Here is a 22,476-nt window from a genome sequence, read left to right on the forward strand (position 1 = left end):
ATGAATTCTGGAAGTCTATTTCATTGTTTATTAAATGTACACATTGCCCATCTTGCCAAGAGGCAACTCTAGGCAGCTACAGTGGAAGAAAGTCCACTGGCTGGGAACTGTAGTTCACACCTCTTCAAGCCGCTGAGGTTGAGCACCATATAGAAACAGCTTATCAATCAATCCATCCTTCCATCCATCCATCCATCCATCCCTCAAATAATGGGTCCAGGAGTTTTCAGCTTTCTTCCAGAGACCTATCAGTGGCAGAGAAACCTATGCACAAGTCAATCACTAGACTTGGGATTGTCTAGAATGTAATTTGGTCATGACCACATATTCTCACTTGAACCAGGAAAAAAAAGAGAGAATTCCTTTATTTGAGTTCCCCACAACAGAAATCAGAGACGTTGGCGATTTGTGTAAAACACATTGGCATCTCTAGTCCACTTTGGGAAGATTTACTTTGCATTGATGTGTGTTTGGCTTTCTGTGAATTGATGTTCTGCATAAAATGCTCCTTTAGAAATCAGAAACATGTATTAAGTTGTCTGGGCAGAAAAACTGGTTCCTTGCTGAGAGCAGTCCTGCACATTTCTGCACGTCTGGCAACTTGCTTGCGAGAGAAATCTCCCCACTAATTTTCCTTCATTAGCTGCATTAAAGAGAATCTGCCTCACTTCCAAGCTTGAATTTTTTAAGCTGCCAAACTGGCAAATGGGGGATAATTAGTGAATGAAACAGTCTTCTGTTTTTAGCCGAATTATGGCCTTAATAGCAGTGAGTTGCAGGTAAACATGATAGCAAAGGATAGTAATCAGCTGGTTTGCATTGGTTTGCTTAGATCCTCTTTAGCGAAGAGAGGGGACGTTCCTTAATTAATTAAATTTCATTAATACCACTCTGGGTAAAGTAGTCCAGATACATGGCTGGCTGGGGAATTCTGGGAGTTGAAGTCCACAGGTCTTAAAGTTGCCAAGGTTGGGGACCCCTGATCTAAAGCATCTTAACAATCAGTAGTCAGGTCATGACTGACAGCCGACTTTCATTTATGGAGCTACGTTGCCAGGACTTGGAGACAGGAAAGAGATGAGCAGAGAAAGGGGACGACAATTTGAGTTGATTGCAGCAAACAATAAAGAGATGATGATGTTGCCATTGTTTAGCATCTTTCCTGTTTCCTTGCAGTCCAAATTTGTGACTGAAGCTTGGCAAACAGAGGCCTGGCATTTGCTTGCATTGGCTTTCTTGATACATTTCGATATTGTTCTTCCCCTGCAAAAAGAGAGATGCTGAGGTCCACCTACTTGCACAGACGTTGAATCAGCTTTCCTGATATTATTTGTACATCGTTCAGATGGTGATGCATACGTGAGGTGGTGGGAAAGCTGGCTTCTCCATGCCTATGATATTGGTGTGTGTGTGTGTGTGTGTGTGTGTGTGTGTATGTGTGTGTGTGTGCACAGTTTGGTCTAGTGGTTAAGGTATTAGGCCAGAAACCAGGAGACTGAGAATTCTAGTCCCACCTTAGGCATGAAAACCAGCTTGGTGATTTTGGGCCAATCACCAGGAGTTGGTGAGTTCTAGTCCTGCTTTAGGCACAAAAGCCAGCTGGGTGAGTTTGCGCACTTCCTCTCCCTCAGCTCAACCCACATCACAGGATTGTTGTTGTTGATTTTTGGATTTGGGGATTGAAAAGGGATTATTGTCACTTTGAACATACGCTAATCAGCATATATTAAAATGAAATTTCGTTGCATACATACAGCTCTTAAAGGGTCACCACCTCTGATATGCATTACATAAAAATGTCAAAGATGGTAATGAGAAAGAAAGAAAGAAAGAAAAAGAAAGAAAAGAAAGAAAGAAAGAAAGAAAGAAAGAAAAAGAAAGAAAGAAAGAAAGAAAGAAAGAAAGAAAGAAAAAGAGAAAGAAAGGAAGGAAGGAAGGATGGGAGATGCAATTGTATATTCTCATTTCTTTCTCTTTTGCTTGCTTTGTATACTTTTATTGTATTGATAATGATATTGTATACAAATATATGCACGCACACACACATAGACACACGCATACCCACACATAAAGGCTAAAGTGCTTTTATAGGAATGATAGCAGTTGCAAAGCCAGCATTCAAAAAATGGGCAATTGAGGATATGTGTGACGAAACTGTCCCATACAACTTTGGATCAACTGGCATCTTTGTGATACCAAATTACCATTTAATAATACATAAAGAAAAGAAGAAGAAAAAAAAAGAATTGGCTTGTAGCAGCCCAAGTTTTCCTAGGTCACAGGGGAAATAAATGAAGTCAGCAAAGTGAAAACAGAAAGCAAGATTGCCATAGCACAAACTATATTTATTTTCCTGTTTAATACATATTAAATGGAGAAAGCCGAGATGCAAAGTCCACATACTCTGGTCGCTTGTGGGAGCGAGGAGAGGAATAAAATTGCCATTTGAATATTTACTGGTGCAGCAAACCATGAATGCCGAGCAATTTCCGCAGCAACAAATGGGAGACCATTATTAGTATTGGTCTGTTTGTTTTTTTCCTGGAGGAATAGAGTTGTTAAACAAAGGAACGCCAGTAAGTTGGGCCTAAGCAGTTTCTGAGTTCTTCTCTTTTAGTCTTTTGATCTTTTTCGTTGTGGTGGGTGTGTCTGGAAGGCTTTCAGCCCCTCCCAAGGGTGTTTTTTCAAAAGGCAAGAGGACTTTCTTTGTTTTTCCTTGAAGACGTTTCGCTTCTCGCCCAAGAAGCTTCTTCAGTTCTGGCTGAATGTTGGGAGACAGAAGGACTTGTATTCCTTGCAGTCATCTGCAAGAGAGTTGAGGCCACTTGGGGATTTATCTGTGCGCTCAGGGTCACCTGAATCGGAGTGCAAAAGGGCGTTGAACCTTCTTGGAACTGAGGATGCTCCTTGGATGAACCGTGAAACGTCTTCAAAAAACAACAACAAGAAAGTCTTTTGAAAAAGCACCTTGGGGACAACCATGACCTGGATGACTGAGAATCTCCACAGACTTTAAGCGTCTCCTTGCCCAGTTAGTTTTAATGCCCATTTTGGGCTGTTTGATCCCTTAGGTCAGGGATGTGACCATTCTCGTGGCTTTTAAGGGCTGGCTCGGGCTTTGTCTAGTGTGCAAAAATGGAAAGGGGCAACTCGTCACGGCCAACTCGAGATGGCCAACTATTTTAATTTTTGTCGGTCATATTTCATTTTGTGCCTCTTTTTGCACCCTTCCTTTAATGATTCTATTCCACCTTTTCTTCAATATTATTTAACGTTTCTCCCATGGCAAGTTGTCCCTGAGGAACTTGGCCATGGTAAATTGGCTGAGTGAGTTGTCCTAGAGCCAGGGGTAGGCGATCCTTGGCTCTTTTATGACACGTGGACTTCAACTCCCAGAATTCCTGAGCCAGCCTGGCTCAGCTTGGAAACCTCTCCCTTTCCCCTCAGCGTGGCTGGCTCAGGAATTCTGGGAGTTGAAGTCCACGAGTCATAAAGCAGCCTAGGCCTAGGCCAGGGGTAGGCAATCCTTGGCTCTTTTATGACACGTGGACTTCAACTCCCAGAATTCCTGAGCCAGCCACGCTGAGGGGAAAGGGAGAGGTTTCCAAGCTGAACCAGGCTGGCTCAGGAATTCTGGGAGTTGAAGTTCATGAGTCATAAAAGAGCCCAGGCTTACCTACCCCTGTGACCTAGACCTTCTGCTAGCAGCATGAAGGCCCATATTGGTGGAGAATTCCAAACTTTTAGGGGTGCATTTGCAAGGCTTAAAAGCACCTATTCTGCTCAGCTAAATCCTTCAAATGCAGATAAAAAGGCCTCCAGTTTTGGCCTCTCTGACTTGAAGAGAGTCAGGAGGCAACTAAAAAGCTGAGGGGGTCCCTCCCTGCATTTTTTTTGGACCCTTAGCAAATGCTTGATGCTGGGCTCTGCTACGGCTGCATCCATGCAGCACCGAAGCATAGTTTAATTTGTTATAATTTTGGAAACAAGCCAGATCTTTTATTTCCTAGTTTCAGCACCTCCTTCTCCCTCCCTCAGTAACATTGCAGCTCCTACTCTCTTTTCCCCTGGCTATGACCTCCTTTTGGATCTGTTTCTTAGTCTACATTTGTACACAGCATTTTTATCACACTTTTGGTCCCTGAGGTCTCTAGAGCAAGGAAACTACAGCTTGTATATGCAAGACCAGCAATGGCAATTCTCAAGCAGATTCCCAGCATAGCAGTTAAGGGAACCTCGTGTTTTAGGATTAGGGCAGAAAAAACTCTGCCTTTATCTTGAAGGAATATTGTTAATCAGAACAGGCAATGCTGAGATTTTTTCCCCCTCCAATTTGTTAATGATTTTTATACTCTTTCATTGTGTTTGACCTCTTGGTTCCTTTTTCCTTGACTTGAAACTACAATGATTTCCTACGTCTTCAACCATATCTTACTTGAGCATGTATATGTGTCTCATGCTCCTTCCCGATCAATTATGAACCTTCAGGTATGGCAAAATCTAGAAATGTTTGGCTTTCTGAACCTGGTTTACTCTGAATTAAGCTCATTTAGAAATATGCTGTTACATCACAGTAGTTCAGCCAATAATGCTGGAGGATGACCCATGTAAAGGAAATGTATACAAAAACTGCTGGGTTACCTAACAGGTGATTGGAAAGCAACCTGCAGCTTTCTCTCTCTCTCTCTCTCTCTCTCTCTCTCTCTCTCTCTCTCTCTCTCTCTTTGTCTTTCTCCCTCCCCTCCCCCCCTCTCGTTCCTTAGAAAAAGTGAACAATCTTTGGAATCCAGATTCAGGACTGGATTCAAGATGCTTATTCCACAACAATGACTACCCTAGTTTTGCTGATGTAGGAGAGAGACTGGCAGAGCCAGGCGGAGGCGTCAAGTGGGGCATCACTTCAGAATCTCTACATAGTCAACGAGGACAAAGTCCAACCCCTCTTAAACGCTGATGATCCTATGTAGTTTTTTACCCGAACAGTTAGTTGGAGAAGATTCCAGGACATAGGCTTGAGCAATAAATTTTGAACCTTCACATGTGGACCTGGCCATTTGAATGCTTAGGAAACTTTGGCTAGCTTTATCCAGTCTCTGTGACCTGTTGATATTTATTCCTTGTTTGTTTGTTTTTTGTTTCCTTTGTCTCCCCTTTTCTTTCGATGCTGGCAGCAAACTTTGGAGATGAACCTCACCAACTTGGTCAAACGCAATAGTGAGCTAGAAAACCAGATGGCCAAATTGATACAGATCTGTCAGCAGGTGGAGGTACGTGTTCGTGGTGGCGGCGAGGGTGTGCTGATACTCTGTGTCTGGATGGGGTGGGAGAGCAGGTGGTATGTGTGTGTGGAAATGGGGGGAGGGAAGGAGGAGGAGGAAGATGATATTGATCATGACCATGAAGACCATGATGGCAACAATTCTTCTCTGGCCAAGTATTTTTGAAAGTCTTTGGTTGGGTTCCTATATAATGCCAAGCTCAGCTAATTGGGGTTGTGCGTGTTTGACTATGTGTGCTTTAGTAGGATGTGACGTTAGGCCATAGTACGGTTTTACCTATTTAAGGAAAACAAAACGTAGGAACACAGTAGCTGTGTTTTGTCAACCCAACTGAATTTAAACGTGTGGTCCTCAAGGATATCAAACATTTCTATTTAATGATCTCAAGGCTGCCTTCTTTTCCACCCCTCGAATTTCCTACGCACCCCACAATTCTTACCTTCCCCTCACTGAAAACCAAATGCTGCTTTTCTTTTTCCCCTGGTTTCTCTGAAGCAAGAAGAACGGAGTCACCCTAATCACGGAGATTTCACTCAGTGCATTGGAACAGCAAGGCAGAAATAGCCTGCCTTACTGCTTCCAAATGCAGAACAATTAATCGTGAATTATCTCAGTGCTTTGTTTACCAAGGCAATGCCCAGGGAGAAGCCACAGCAATTAGTTTCTTCTTAATGGCTTATTGATGCTCAGTTACTAAATTAAGAAGTGGTTCCTTGAACAAGATGCCACTTCTTTTTTTTAATAATGGAAATAGAGAACATGATTTAGGACAGTGGAAAACCAATTCAATATGTTGTTCAGCTTCCATTTCTCATGGGAACCCGCCTGCTCTGTCATCTACCTGCCACCAGCCTCATTCTCTCATACAATTCCTTTCCATCCCTATTTCCCATAGGCACTTTAATTCTTGTGAATGAAATCAGATATACGTGTCTCAGGATAAGGTTGCAAGATCCAATCTGAGTCGGTCACTGGGACTAGTGGTTTACTCTTCCAAGCTTCCAGACTTCATACATCCTCAGGGTGTACGAACATTCTAAAGAGTGAGAAGTTTGGAAGAATAAACCTCAGAAGATGTGGAGAGGCCTTGGCCATAGAATCATCAAGAATTGGACATGAGTGAATGACTAACATCATCATCACCACCACCACCATCATTTTGGCAGTGTTCCATCTCCAGGTGCAGGATTCTGGATGTACTTGAGATGCTGCGAACGGAAATGTGATATGAATTCCAGCTAATGATCTCCCCATCCACTTCTGCTGATGTTGCTGCTTTGGGAGAAAATATTCCATCGATTGAACCCACACTTATCCACCCCTTCCTTCTGCAAGTGCCCTCTCTGCTGATCTCTCTGCTGGTGAAAGGATTTGATCTTTGTTTGCAGCAATTTTATTTTCAAACAACTCATTGTGGAAGGCAGATTGATCTTCTTTCTCCTCCGCCCGCCCACTGGCCGCCTACTTCTCAGCCACTAAAAGGCCCCAGTGTGTGGCCTGAGCTGGCCAGAGCGGAGGCTGCAAAGCTAAATTAATGAAGAACCATCAGCAGCCCCAGCCGGAAGTGTTAGGAAGAGGCATACTGTTTAAAGTTCACCGAAGAATATATTGTCCCCTGGAGCCTATTGACTAGAAGATGACCATGTGCCATTGCAGCCACATGCTTTATAGAAATGCACAGGGGAGCCCTACTGTGTCGAACCTGCTGGTTCCATAATCAGAGAAGTCAATTTGGTTGAAAAGTTGCACTCCTCTTGCCAAAGGCCACTTCATTTTTACTAGCTTGGTTAAATCAGGCAATTGCCGCCTTCTGAAATGACACTCTGAACGTTTAGAGGCCCTGGATGACGTTCATTGAGCAACTGCCTTCCCCAGCTCCAGATGAGTTGGGAGTGCAACTCTCAAAACAAATCTTAGGCTTCTGGCAATTCTAGGAGCTGCAGTCTCCAAATATCTGGAGAGGAGGAATCTCTGAGGATTCTCTCTACGAAAGGGGGAAGTAGTGTGATGGACTAAAGAGAAGTGGCAGTTTCCCAGGAAGGAAGGAAAGGGGCAAGACAAGAGGCAGCAGAGCCCAGAGCTGGAAAAGAGACAGAGGAAGAGAGTAAGAAGAGCCACGCCCTAGAATCTTCCAGGTATATCTTATTAGGGTAAGAGTAGTATAGGTTTTCTTAAGGGACGCAGTGGCTCAGTGGGTTAGGACGCTGAGCTTGTTGATCAGAAGGTCGGCAGTTTGGCGGGTCGAATCCCAAGTGCCGCGTAACAGAGTGAGCGCCTGTTACTCGTCCCAGCTTCTGCCAACCTAGCAGTTCGAAAGCACATAAAAAATGCAAGTAGAAAAACAGGGACCACTGCGGTGGGAAGGTAACAGCGTTCCGTGCGCCTTTGGCGTCTAGTCATGCCGGCCACATGACCACGGAGACGTCCTCGGACAAGCGCTGGCTCTTTGGCTTTGAAATGGAGATGAGCACTGGCCCCTAGAGTTGGAAATGACTAGCACGCATGTGCGGGGGAGCCTTTACCTTTACCTAGTATAGGTTTGGTATACTAGTATAGGTGGGATGGCTCAGTGGTTAAAGACCCTGAGCTTGTCAGCTGGAAAGCTGACAGACCAGGTTTGAGACCTGGGCTCCTTGCAATGGGGTGAGCTGCTCCAGTTCCTGCTTACCTAGCAGTTTGAAAGCATGCAAATGCGAGTAGATTAATAGGTGTCGCATCGGAGGGAAGGTAACAGAGTTCCACATACTTTTGGTGGCCACGTTACCACGGAAATTATCTTTGGACATTGCAGGCTCCCTCAGCCAAGAAACAGAGATGAGCACTGGGCCCTAGAGTCAGACACAACTCGACAGGGAAACTTTTACCTTTAGTGTAGGTTTAGTCCGGCAAGATTCTGTCTATTGGTGTGGCCGTTTAAAGAACTCATCTTTGGCTAGATTGTTCTGTATCATTCTTGGGCTGGGCCTGACAGAATCAGGATGCTTTACATGGCTTTGTCAGATGAGTTAGGGATTTATCTCAGAATACTAGGAAGCTCAAACGAACAGAGATTTGAATCCATCCATTGTGATCAATGCCAATCCTGGCTATTTGGGACTTGTCCTGGATATCTTGAGAATACCTTAGTGGAAGATGCCCCAAGCCACAATTCTGGTGGATCCTCATCACGTAGAACAGCTGCACACAAAGATGGCGGTCTTTGGTTTTGGTTTAAGCTGAGTCAAAGCAAAGCAAGAACACAACAATCTCTTTCCTCCCTTCTAAAGAGTGGCCCATTTGTTCCTCAAACATCTTGGTGTCTCCATTCTCCAGCTGAATGCATTTCACCCCGTTTCCCCTTCTTCTTTCAGACTTTTCCACAAGGTTAATCTTGCATTTGTGGAGGCATCAGTTCTCCAATTTCATAGATCCAGGGGTCTTGGCCTATGAAATGCCAGCAAAAGTGGTGCATTCCTTTTACTCACCCTGCCTCCTGATCAAAAGCAAGGCAGATGAAAGGGATCAAAGGTGCCTTTTCCTCCCCAACCTCTCTGTGAAGGCAATGGGAAAGCCTCTCGCTCTAACTGCTTGTTGGCTTTTAGCTGCCCTTTCTGAAAGACCTTTTCTCCTGGGGAGACTTGATTTGGTCAAGGGGAACCAAAGAAAGGAGTGGAAGTGACCCCCATGAGGGCTTACACCATCAAGAGTTTGATGTTTTTAAAGAATGTAATTTGGGGGTAGTATTTGTCTGTATGGATTTTCAAAGCAGTTGTTGGGAACAAAAAGGATGGCTCTTTGGTCCCCAGATGTTCTGCGAAGCCCTCTCTGCATCCTGTAGGATAATTCATTATAAAAAGGTAAAGGTTCCCCTGCACATGCGTGCTAGTCGTTTCCAACTCTAGGGGCCAGTGGTCATCTCCGTTTCAAAGCCAAAGAGCCAGCGCTTGTCCAAGGATGTCTCCGTGGTCATGTGGCCGGCATGACTAGATGCCAAAGGCGCACGGAACACTGTTACCTTCCCACTGTAGCGGTCCCTATTTTTCTACTTGAATTTTTATGTGCTTTTGAACTGCTAGGTGGGCAGAAGCTGGGACGCGTAACAGGCGCTCACTCTGCTACGCGGCACTCGGGATTCTACCGCCAAGCTGCCGACCTTCTGATCGACAAGCTCAGTGTCCTAACCCACTGAGCCACCGCGTCCCTTATTATAGAAGTATAGAAAAGAAGCCCTGAAGTCAACATCAGAGGAGGCTTTTGGCCAAACTGGATTTCTTGCCCATGGGAGGCAGAAAAGGGGAAGTGAGAAACTGGAATGTGGAGAAGGTAGAAAAAGGTGTGTTTGTGTTTGAGAATGACGGAAGGCTCCATTCCCTGGAACGACCTCTACTCAATAATGATGTTGAGGGACATTGACTCTTGAAGAAAGGCAACCCTCCCACCGAATGTCTTTTCCCCCACCCATGATTAAAAAGACTTCGCTTATTCAGATAGGCCTGAACAGTGGTGAGATTCAGCCGGTTCGCACCACTTTGGCAGAACTGGTAGCTAATTTTTTTGTTGCTCAAGCCCAGAAAGAACTTCCAGAAGCAGCATCCACACAGAGAACCCGTTGTTCACATATTTGAATCCCACCACTGGGCCTGAAGACCAAGAGTGTTCAGATAGGAAAAAGCAGTACTTGGGATTGAGTAACCATCTGTGGAACTGTCTCCTAGCTCCCATTGGTCTAGTTGACACCAGGCAAGATCCCTTAAATCGGTCCTGCCTTTTGATGTTTAGCATTTTAAATCTTGTCCAGGCTAATCTGGTATTTAGAGTGTTCTTCTCTTTCCCCCACCCAAATCATCCATCCATCCATCCATCCATCCCTTTATCCATCCATCCATCTATCTATTCATCCATTTATCCCTCCCTCTCCCCCACTCAACGGTCCACTCATTGCAATTCTTTTGGTGTATGGCATTGATTAAGTAGCATGCTGTGCTAATTCAAACCAACACAAGGAAAAGATAGTAAGGTCCGGATACAATTTGCAGTCATCATATTTATATGTATAATATATAAATATATAATATATAAAAATTCTCCCTAAGAATTTTTCCTTACCACTGATCATTTTAAAACAATTTTTTTTGTAGAAAAACCTAAGTCCCTGCAAATTTTATCGGGACTGGACTATCTCTTTCTCATGTTGGTTTTAATGATATATAAGGGATATACAGTATGTAGATATATAGATATCTATGGACCCAGGCAAAGGAAGCAAGAAGAGGCAATGCCTGAAAATGCCAGAAGGAAAATGGTCTTTTGATGAAGTAGTGAAATTGGGTCAGCCTTTGAGGGAATTCTATTTCCATCTGTTGGATTGCAATTGCTGCATTTTTGTGGTTTTAATTACAGCATTAAAAAAAACCCCGTCCATACAAACTCTTGAAACTAGCAAATATGAAGGGCTGCTGCTTCTCACTTCTGCAGCCATTCTGCACAGACTTTAAGACCGTGGACAGAGCTGGATTAATAGAGAAGGGCTTGAGCAAGGCACATTTCTAATGTTGAAGATGAAAACAGTAAAAGAAACAGAGGTCTGGATTTTGCCCGAAAATCTTCACCCTTTTTCCACATTTACAATACTATCAAGCAATGATGAGGACAGTGCCCGGCTGTCTTTCTGCGCTTATTATTATTATTAATAATAATAATTTTGCCCTTCGAGAGCTCCTAGAGTTTAACTGCAGATGTTGCAGTTGGTTGCTAGGATTTAGCTGCAGATTTCCAAGCCCCTGAACCTGCCAACGTGTCCTGCTTTTACAGCCTTCTCCTTTTGAAGTTGAAAAGGTATATTTGCCTTGAAGTTGCCTTCTCTGTCCTAACATTATTATTGGTAATTGAGGTTCGTCTCTCGGCTGAGATTCTTAGATCAAAGCGGGCATCTTTTCAGACGCCTAGCAATTTATTCTTTCAATAGGGCAAGATAGATTGATTCCTTCATATGCTCCTTAGCTAACACATATAGACAGAGACGCACACACACACATCTTCATGCATTTATCCTACCCGAACTTAAGCAACATTGCCATGACCTTTGCTGTAATCCCTTGGCACCTGCTCTTGGACCTTGAGCTGTTCAACAGAAGCTGATCTGGGTAATGAAAACTGTATGCCAGACAGCAACTTTACTTATTTGGGAAGATGAGTTATTTCGTTGCAGCTGCTTGATTAGGGCTCCCAAACACTTTCGCTTATCGACCCCTTTAATTTCACGAATACCACTTACATGAATAGTACTATGAATAACAGAAAGAACTGGAGAAAAACACAAAATATAAAGACCTTGCAAATAGAAATAGAACAACTGTGGAGAGAGAGAGGAAAAAAAAAAAGCAAAGATAGTACCGATATAGTGATGGGCGCCTTCAGTGCAATCCCAAAATATCTGGAGCACCACTTGAACGCTATCAGCATTGACAAAATCACCACCAGTCAATTGCAAAAGGCAGCTTTACTTGGGACAGTTTACATCCTGCGACAATTCTTTTAACACCATCAAACAACATCTGCCTATCTGCAAGTTCTTGGGAAGGACTCAATTAAGTGGGCAAAAATGCCAGATCGAATCTAAACATCTGGCTGATTTCTGCCATAAATCATATAATAGTAATAATAAATAGATAATAATTACCTAAGTAGGTAATATCTGAGTTTTAGTTTTAAATCACCATGCTGCACTAGGTTCAGTCTGTTTCTGTTGACATCCACTGACCCTCTTTTGACCCCCAGACATTTATCAATCCCTTGGATAGCTGAGGCAGGAACAGGAGCTCACCCCCACTGCATGGCGCTTGGATCTCAAACCCAGGCTGTCGTTTTTTCTAGCTGACAGGCTCAGCATCTTAAACTGCTGAGCCATTGCGCCCCCCTTTTTAAAACAAGGATAGTACCCCAACCCCACATTCTGTATAGATCTCCAGAGACTGCCTGCTAAATATCCAGCAGCTTTCATTCTACTACGCTCAGCAATTCCTGTGCTTCAGTTTTATTTTGTTTTTGTTTGGTTTTTTTTCATTCAAAGTGCATGCATTCATAGACATCTTTTCCTTCTCCATGCCAATCTCTTGCTTTCCCCTTTCCTCCTCCCACACCGGATGCCTCTGGTTAGACCCGGAACCCCGTAATGGTCGCGTCAAATGGGATTTGCAATTTTCTTTTCAATTGGGAAGCTTCAGAACACCCCCTTCGGGGTTGCAGTTTTCCACTTCATTTACAAGTTTTAAGCTCTGTCAATTGCCCCTTCTAGCACAGCTGAAGAAAATGCATTTTTTCCCCTCTCCATTTTAGTGAGCTTCCATCTAGCCAGTCTTCAAAGAAAAAGAGCAAACGATGCGGCAGGAAAGGGTTTTAATATTAAAGAGATGCCCCGCCATCTCTTCTTCTCTGCCCTGATCCCTTAGACCGATCACGCCCTCTTAGCAAAGCCAGAAATCCTGAAACTCAGCTGGCCTTTGGAGAAAAAAAATCTCAGCAATATGCAATTTCCCCCCTCATCTATTTGCTTCACTCCCCTTTCCTGAGGAATTAATTGTGCAGCGTATAGGAGGATTTCCTGCAATGCAAAACGTTAACATTTTCTAAATGTTAGCATTTTCTAATTTTGTCAGAACCCCTGCGAAAAGAGATATAACTGCCTCTTTTTTTTCCTTCTCTGATCTTCATGGTTATTTCCTTCCTCCCCAGAGGCTGCCTTTTCGTATTAGGGGGAAAAATGAACAGATTAAAAGTGCCCATTTTTAATGACATGGCATGTGGTGGCAATGACTCATGGAGAAAAATGTCTGCTGTGTTAAACAGCCTTCCGTCCGTTGGCTTCAAATGGCTCGCAGATGCCAGGAAAGACTAGCATGGCCATGCTAAACAAACCAACTTGCACATGGTGGAAACACAGAGCTCTTCCATTCTATGTGATGTTTGTGATGTTTGAAAGGGGGACGGGGGGTGAATGTGTGCAGCCATTTTTGGTGGGTTTTTTTGGTTAAAGACACTGAGCTTGTCAGCTGGAAAGCTGACAGCCCGGGTTTGAGACCTGAACCCCACAGGGTGGGGTGAGTTCCCATTCCTGCCTCAGCTCCTGCCCACCTAGCAGTTCGAAAGCATGCAAATGCAAGTAGATAAATAGGTACCACTTCAGTGGGAACGTAACAGCATTCCACATGCCTTGGCACATACTCATACTGGCCACATGACCCACAGAAGTGTCTTCGGATAACACTGGCTCCCTTGGCTAAAAAACTGCGATGAGCCCCCGCCCCACATAATTGGTAAGATAAGAATGAATGCACTTGCTCTGAGCATGTTTCAATAATCTGCAAATCTGAAGACAGGCACTGATGCGTATCTGGATAACTCTGAGGAATTCACCATTGATGTGGACTGAAACCACAAACATATATATGCACCCATAATCCCAGAGCCATCTTCTTAAACTTTACAGAAAAGCTTTTTGTGTCTTCTCTTTTCCACCCAGCCGATGCTTGGCTTTTGATGAGTAGACCAGTGAGAAATAATCACCGTGGGGAAATTTCATATCAGGCAGGAAGGTGTGGTGTGCATTGGTAATAGAGCACCATTTTTCAAAATGAAAAGTAGTCTCAAGAGGCAGCAGGGAGAGCAAGCAAGCTACAGGGAAGGAGGTGATGCTTGTCCCTTTTCCCAAGGGCTGTTTTAATTCTCAAAATCTGCCCTGCTACCCCACAGATATATCCTGAGCCTCAGTTGGAATAGTGGTATAATTTTGTTGGGGAAAACACACGGCAGATGAAAACACGATGTCTCCCCCTTGCTCCAGATGCCAGGTGTCTATTCTAGAGGTTGCTGGAATCTGTGACTCTCCAGATGTTGCTGAGCTTCATCTCTCATCATCCAGCTGTGAGGGACGAGGAGAGACGTAAGCCCACAATATCAGGAAGGCCACTGGTTTCCAACCCAGCCATGACAACCTCTTCTGGGGTGCAACACGTTTTTACTCCACCTTTATTACTGTTTATAAGTAACTCAAGGCAGCAAACACACGTAACATTCCTTCTTCTTCCTCCTTTTTTTCTCCACAACAATCCTGTGAGGTGGGTTTGGCTGAGAGAGAGTGACTGGCTCAAAGACACCCACATGGCTTTCACTCCTGAAATAGGTGGCCAATCTCTTCTTAAAAGCCTCCAGGGTTGCAGCATCCACAACTTTTGAAGGCAAGTCATTCCACTCACAGACTCCATGTGATTGGCCCAAAGTCACCCAGCTGGTTTTCATGACTAAGGCAGGGCTAGAACTCACAGTCTCCTAGTGACTGGCCCAAAGTCAGAGAGTTGTCTTTCATGCCTAAGGTGGGACTAGAACTCACGGTCTCCCAATTTCTAGCCTACTGCCTTAACCACTGGACCAAACTCTTATAGCATTTGCTATAGACAGGACATACATAGTCCTCGCTCTGCTCCATTCTTACTGGGTCCTCCTTCCCCTCCATTTTCTCTCCTGTTTAGGTAAACACAGCCATGCATGAGGCCAAACTGATGGAGGAATGCGATAAGTTAGTGGACATCATCCGCCAGCGCAAGCAAGTGATCGCTGTCAAGATCAAAGAGACGAAGGTAGGACAGCGATGCTGTTAGGAGATGGGAGTGGAGTTGGAATGGTTAACAGAAACTGCTGGTTGAGCGTGAAGCCCACTTTATTTCTGAGTGCTCTCTTTAGGGCAGCTGTTCTCTTGGTGTGATAGAACCACAATGCCCTATTTGGTTGGCAAGCCAGCTCCCTTTATGAGCTTATAGACTACTTTCCAGAAGATCAACTCTTCCGTTGTCCAACTGTTTGGTTTCCACTGCAAAATGCAGCAATAATAGCAATAGCACTTAAAGTTATATACCCCTTCACAGTGCTTTACAGCTCTCTTTAAGCGGTTTACAGAGTCAGCATATTGCCCTCAACAATCTGGGCCCTCATTTTACTGACCTTGGAAGGATGAAAGGCTGAGTCAACCTTGAGCCAGTCAGGATCGAACTCCTGGCAGTGAGCAATACTGCATTCTAACCACTGTGCCCCAACAGCTCTTAATACTTTAATAACAATAAGTATGATTGTTACGGTCAGATTCCCCAAACCAGCCACCACAGAAATATATTCCCTAAAGAAGTACACCGTTATCAACTTAATATTCATGAGCAGTTCATAAACTACCAACTTAATATTCATGAACGTAGCCATCAGAGAAAAATTAGCAGCTCCTTCAGTGACCACATCAAGTTGGCCTGACAGTAAAGGCACAGTGTGCCGAGACTGTCAGTTTTCGAATGAAAAAAAAAGATGTTTGTTATGTGGGCATTACAAATCTCTCTGCCGTGTGAATCAGACAGGGAAATGTGGCCAGGTGACTCTTCCTTCTGTGCCATGAGTTGCAGCTGCTCCTAGATGAGTTCCTGCAAGGTACGATCCTTGCCCAGCTTCGATTCTTTGAAATTCCCAAGACAGGCTTGAAATTAAAATTATTCCTTAGAATCTTAGAAGGTAGAAGACCAGCAGAAAAGGGACCCCCAATGCCAGAATGCACTGCATAACTGACAAAGCTAACACGTATCATATTAACTACTCACCTCCCCAAAAATAATGAAGAAAAAGACAGCAATTATGATTTCAGGATTGGGTTTTTTTTTCCCCATTGGGGGAGAATATTTTTTAGCAAGAGGGTTTTGTGTGTTCTCGTGTCAAAGCTTTGGATTTCTGAAAATGTCTGAGTGGTGTTTCTACCCTCTTAGATTTGGCATCAAGGGCAGGGGGGGGGAACAGGAGGGAGAGTTGACAGCTGGGGGCAAAGTGTTTTGCTTTGATGTCAATAGCAATAATAGATCTTTGGTTTGAGATGTCAAATACTTTGGTTTATGAAATCTGACATTTCTCAGAACAGAACAGAATAACAGAGTTGGGAAGGATCTTGGAAGTCTTCTAGTCCAACCCCTGCTCAAGCAGGAGAGCCTATATCGTTTCAGACAAGTGGTTGTCCAGACTCTTCTTAAAAGTCTCCAGCGATGGAGCACCCATAACCTCTGGAGGCAAGCTGTCCCACTGATTCATGGTTCTAACTCTCAGGAAATGTCTCCTTAGTTCTGGGTTGCCTCTCTCCTTGATTAGTTTCTCCTTGAATTAGGATAAGGCGGGACGTTTCCTTGAGGACTTCCTCCTCAAAGGAGGAAGCATTTTTAAGGGGTTGGAGATAGATTAAAATCTGCTTGACATTTTACCATGCTCATCTCCCCAGGAGTTGGTATCTCTCTCTCTCCTTTTGACTCTCCCTCCCCCTTTTCTATCTCCGGATCATCTTCTTGATGAGTTTGGGCATAAATGAACCATCCATCAACCCATTAAATCTCAGCAGGAGAGTCATTTCCTTGTGCAAACAGCTGTTTGAAGCCTGGTCTGCCTGCTGTTTGCTGGAATGAGCACCTTTCTTCTGCATAGCATTGGCTGTGACATTTTCCAGTAATGAAGAAAGAAGGTGAGCAGAGAAAGATTGGCAGGAATGGAGCGACCAGCAGATTTTGGCAGGTTGGATGAAAGGAAGGTGCTAATTGTTCTGCACAGCTGCCTTGTAGTTAAATCTCCTGCTGAAGAAACCCAGAAGATATCCGAGAGAAGATCATTTCTTAGGAGAGCAAAGCCCATTTTATGCAAGAAGAGTCAACTTTTCCAAGAATACAAGTGTTATTCTCGAACCAGGTTGGACTGCTTGTCCATGAACTCCAGGGGGAACCTCAATTTCTTTGGTCTGGAGGGACATTTCACATTTTTAAAATATCTGTCCCATAATGACATCGTGGGAAGATTGCCCATTCACAAGACAACTGTCCTGATGGGTATAGCAAGCCATAAAACGCTGATTTACTAAGAGGACAAATTGAAGAAAGTTCTTCTTTGTCTTTCAGTTCCCTAAAATGTTCTGCATTACTCCTGCCAACTTGCGTTGATAGTTATGGACCCATTTTAAGGCACCCGGAATTTTTTTACTTTTTCAAAATGCATCTAGAGCTTACTCAAGACCCAAAAGCACTCTTGTAAATAAACGTGATGCTAGAAACTGGCTCAGTAGGTTAGTCTGACTTTGCAACAAGCGTCCTTCAGATTTAAAAATGAAAAGAATGCTAAATTCTAATGGGGCAGGACTATGGTGAGTCTGAAGGAGTGTCCATTATTGAGGTCCATGACTCCCTAACTCACAAAAGTTCTCTAGACCTGTTTAATCGCTTCCTTTCAGACCCCTTGTTTTGGCAGTGAAGAGTTCAAAGATTGAACTGGAGACCTTCAGGCACCAAGCAATTTTCCCCCTCTTTGTTGGTTAGAAATCCTCCACCATTTTTGCTTATTTTCTGCTGGATTTTCTCTTTGCTATCTGCTCAGGCAGTAGTAAACAGTCTTTGGGGACATTGCCAATTTTTTTCTTGTTCTTTCTTTACTCTGGAGCTTCCAACACTGGGCAATTATAGAAAGTCACGTTGTTCTTGAAATCAAATTGGGTTCCAGCACCTTGTTGGATTAAACAGCAACACAATGCCCCTGGCCAGTGCCTCTTTTTATTAGTTATGTTTGGCCAACTGTGACAAGATAGCAGGGGCAGCCTAGACTGGAGCACAACATCTGACATCAATTAAATTGTCACTGGCTGTAAATGTACAATTCCATCAGAAGATGTGTCTGTCCTCAGCCTGGTCCAAGACTTTTCACCTCCTTCCTTCAATCTGAAAGAGAAGATTTCAGGCATTATGCTGGGGGAAGAGGATGTTTGCTTGTTCATCAGAGCTTGGAATTGGCCAATGCTTGTTTCTCTCTAGACAGCTCAGGGACTTCGGTAAGATTAACCCTAGGAAATAAAGTAAAGGTAAAGTAAAGGTTCCCCTGCACATGCGTGCTAGTTGTTTCCGACTCTAGGGGCCGATGCTTATCTCCATTTCAAAGCCAAAGAGCCAGCGCTTGTCCGAGGACGTCTCCGTGGTCCTGTGGCTGGCATGACTAGATGCCAAAGGCGCACGGAACGCTGTTACCTTCCCACCGTAGCGGTCCCTATTTTTCTACTTGCATTTTTACGTGCTTTTGAACTGCTAGGTTGGCAGAAGCTGGGACGAGTAACAGGCACTCACTCTGCTACGCGGCACTCGGGATTCGACCTGCCAAACTGCCGACCTTCTGATCGACAAGCTCAGCGTCCTAACGCACTGAGCCACCGCGTCCCTTTAGGAAATAAAAGGACTGCCCTAATCTTGTTACAGTATGTTTAAAGCTACTTGCCATATGTCCCAAAGGTTCTTTTCCAAAAGGCAGCTGAACTTTCTTGTTTTTTTCTTCTTCTTGAAGCTTCTCGGGCGAGAAGTGAAATGTTTTCAAGGAAAAAAACCCCCAAGAAAACCCAGTTGTCTTTTGGAAGAAGCACCTTTGGGACAACCATGACTTGGATGATTGAGGATCTCCATAGATAGAACAGAATAACAGAATTGGAAGGGACCTTGGAGGACTTCTAGTTCAACCTCCAGCTCAAGCAGGAAACCCCATACCATGTCAGACAAATGGTTGTCCAATCTCTTCTTAAAAACCTTCAGTGTTGGAGCACCCACAACTTCTGGATGCAATCTTCTTGCCTTATAAGATGAGTATAGCTGATTGTCTCCATCAAATGACTTTTTAAAAAAAATTGAAAACCCAAATAGTAATTTGGGCATTTGTAATTTGTAATTAGGTGTGTCTAGTATAATGAATCCCGAGTGCCGCGTAACAGAGTGAGCGCCTGTTACTCGTCCCAGCTTCTGCCAACCTAGCAGTTCGAAAGCACATAGAAAAATAGGGACCACTCCGGTGGGAAGGTAACAGCGTTCCGTGCGCCTTTGGCATCCAGTCATGCCAGCCACATGACCACGGAGACGTCCTCGGACAAGCGCTGGCTCCTTGGCTTTGAAACGGAGATGAGCACTGGCCCCTAGAGTCGAAAACGACTAGCACGCATGTGCGGGGGAACCTTTACCTTTACCTTAGTATAATGAAAAGGAGGATGAGGGGTGACATGACAGCAGTCTTCCAATATCTCAGGGGCTGCCCCAAAGAAGAGGGAGTCAAGCTATTCTCCAAAGCACCTGAAAGCAGGACAAGAAGCAACAGATGGAAACTAATCAAGGAAAGAAGCAACCTAGAACTAAGGAGAAACTTCCTGACAGTTAGTACAATTAAACAGTGGAACAACTTGCCTAAAACCCGGATGTTTTTAAAGAAGAGACCGGACAACCATTTTTCTGAAATGGTATAGGGTTTCCTACCTGGGCAAGAGGTTGGACTAGATGACCTCCAAGGTCCCTTCCAACTCCGTTATTCTGTATTCTATTCTTACGTCTTTTTTTCCCCTTGGCTAAAAACTGGAACAAGACAGTGTAAGATATGCTTGCCATCATATTTGGTGCTGCTTTCTTTGAGTGTTTGCCGTTTTATCTTTGATAGCATTCCCTGCGTTTTATTTTCCCTCTCATTAATGGTATTGTGACAATATAGCTGACGGCTTTTAAAAAATTTATTCCATTTCTGCCTTGCCAGAAATAGGGGATGCTTTCTTTCCTACCTCAGCTCTGATTTTCTCAGTGACAGTTTCTTGCCTGTAACCAAGAGACTTTTTGTGCTGGAGGAAACTTTAAGGTGGGATTAGGTGGGAGCGTCATGTAGAAAGAAAATAGGAATTGGAGAGAGAGGGAAGGAGGGAGGGAGGGGGAGAGAGAGAGAGAGAAAGGAGAGGAAAAAAAGAGAGGAGAGAGAGAGAGAGAGAGAGAGAGAGAGAGAGAGAGAGAGAGAGAGAGAGAGAGAGAGAGAGAGAGAGAGAGACTAATATTATGAATTCTAAAATAAATCCTCAAGCCAACCAAGCAAGGTTTTGAGGCTTGGGTTTGTTTTTTTTTTGTTTTTTTGCATTCAGCAGCTTTCTTTGACTTCTTCCTTCTTCCTTTGGAGACAATAGAGGAGGAGAAGTTGGAAAGTATTGTGAACATCTGGGAGGACTCTCATGGGTTCAACACAAGATACAAAAGCAACAAACCCACAAACTGATTTTGAAATATTCCATTCCAAAGAGGTGGGGGTGGGGAAACAGAAAGAAATTGACAGTGGCTGGGGTCACACCATACTCTTCTTCTTAAATTCAGGTTAACAACACACCGTGCTTGTAGGTGCAGAACAATCAATACCCAAACAAATTAACTGCACTGTGATGGCTGGTTCACCCAACGTGCTAAGAGAAGGGCTGGGTTTCCACCATACGCTGAAGCCTTTGCTCAACCTCATTTTGGTCTGCTACAGTGTGGGAATCTAACCCCCAAGTCTGAGATTGTGGGGAATGGAATGGCTGGCTGTGAATTCTTGCCAACAAAGGAGAATGTTTGTAGCTCAGGGTTGAAATGAGAAGTCCTTGGTACCATCTGAGCTTGGTGGTTTTCTTGCAGACATTTCATTTATGCCAGCAGTGATGATGTTACCTTGTTTGGGGAATGAAACCAAGCTCAGAGAGCATGAAGGACCCCATAGTCCTCCTCCTCCTCCTCCTCCTCCTCCTCCTCCTCCTCCTCCTCCTCCTCCTCCTCCTCCTCTCCACAAAACCCACTCCCTTCTAGCAGTGATGATGTTGCCTAAGTTGGGTAATGAAACATTTGCAAGAAAACCACCAAGCTCAGAGAGCACCAAGGACCCCATAGTCGTTGTTGTCCTCCTCCTCCTCCTCCTCCTCCTCCTCCTCCTCCTCCTCCTCCTCCTCCTCCTCCTCCTCCTCCTCCTCCTCCTTCTCCTCCTCCTCCTCCTCCTCCTCTCCAGAAAGCTCACTCCCTTCTAGCACTGATGATGTTACCTAGTTTGGGGGGTGAAACGTCTGCAAGAAAAACAACCAAGCTCAGAGAGCACCGAGGACCCCTCCTGTGAATTCTTGTTTTGTAAGCTGATGTTTGCTTGCAGATTTTGTATTGCCTTCCATCTACGATTTCTGGATGCAAGAGTATAAAAAACAAAACCCAGCAAAATCAAAGAAAGAAAGAAAGAAAAAACACAGCCCTCTAAAAGTTTGAGCAGAGCAAAGGGGAACGTAGGAATGGAGTTGAGGCTGCCGCTGGGGCAAGGGTTAATTGCCCCTTCTTCGACAAGTGACAGGCACCCACAGAGAAAGATGCTGCCACATTTCAGCCGCCGTGGGCGTGGGTCTCTTCTAGTTTCCCATCACTTGTCAGAGAGGAGCTCAGACGGACAGCCTGCTGTTGGCAGCTACTTCAGCTCAGATTTCGAAGCTGGCAAGGAAGTGTTTGGAGAGCTGCTGTCGTGTTTCCCTTTTTCCCTGCAAAGCGTAGAAATAATCCAGTAATCCTAGGGAAGGAATCGGGTGGAGCTAGGTACGCAAGGTGCATCTCTCTCTGGAAGGGGCGGCTGTGATAAAACAACAGCTTTCCACGCACAACCCTTTTTACTCAACATTGCGCCAGAGAGGGGATCAGACAAGGTCCATTGCACAGTCTTTGCAGTAATGGTGGCAAAGTAATGCAGAATGCTCCTGCACTCTTCCTTTGGGCTCCAGGGACTCTGGAGGAGCCAGGGTACATAGAATAGTAGAGTTGGAAGGGAACTTGGGAGGTCATCTAGTCCAACCCCCTGCTCGAGCAGGAGACCCCCACATCATTCCAGACAAATGGTTATCCACTCTCTTTTCGAAAGCCTCCAGTGATGCAGCACCCACCACTTCTGGAGGCAAGCCCCTTCCACTGATTAATTGTTAGGAAATTTCTCCTTAATTCTCGGCTGGTTCTCTCCTCGGTTGGTTTCCAGCCATTATTTCTTCTCTTGTCTTTTGGTGCTTTGGAAAACCCTTCATCTTTGTAGGAGCCCCTCAAATATTGGAAGACTGCTACCATGTCTCCCCTTAGTCTTTCTTTTCATTAAACAAGACATGCCCGATTCCTGCAACCGTTCTTCGTATGTTTTAGCCTCCAGCCCCCTAATCATTTTTGTTGCTTTTCACAGCTTCCTCCAAGACAAAGAAAAGCCTAAAAAAGATGGTTGGTGATTAGCATGTGCCTTCATGTTTGCATTTTTTTTTGTTTTGAAAACCTGCCTTAACTACTAAACCTGGCTTTCCAGAATAATACTTTCCAACTGGGAAACATGAGGTGAACTCCAGTCATTTATC

The 22,476-nt window shown here is 44.3% G+C and overlaps 1 protein-coding gene across 4 annotated transcripts in view; it reads left to right on the forward strand.

The window, feature by feature from the left end:
• The window catches only part of MID2 (midline 2), a 143,133-nt gene that overhangs the window by 82,936 nt on the left and 37,721 nt on the right, over positions 1 to 22,476 (forward strand). For all 4 annotated transcript variants that reach the window (XM_083371984.1, XM_083371987.1, XM_083371985.1 and 1 more), the window contains 2 exons: positions 5,172 to 5,267; positions 14,783 to 14,890. In XM_083371984.1, coding sequence (XP_083228110.1) covers positions 5,172 to 5,267; positions 14,783 to 14,890 — 204 coding nt within the window. The remainder of the gene's footprint in view (positions 1 to 5,171; positions 5,268 to 14,782; positions 14,891 to 22,476) is intronic.

Source organism: Vipera ursinii (genome assembly GCF_947247035.1).
Source record: "Vipera ursinii genome assembly, chromosome: 12".
In the NCBI taxonomy this organism is placed as follows: Eukaryota; Metazoa; Chordata; class Lepidosauria; order Squamata; family Viperidae; genus Vipera; species Vipera ursinii.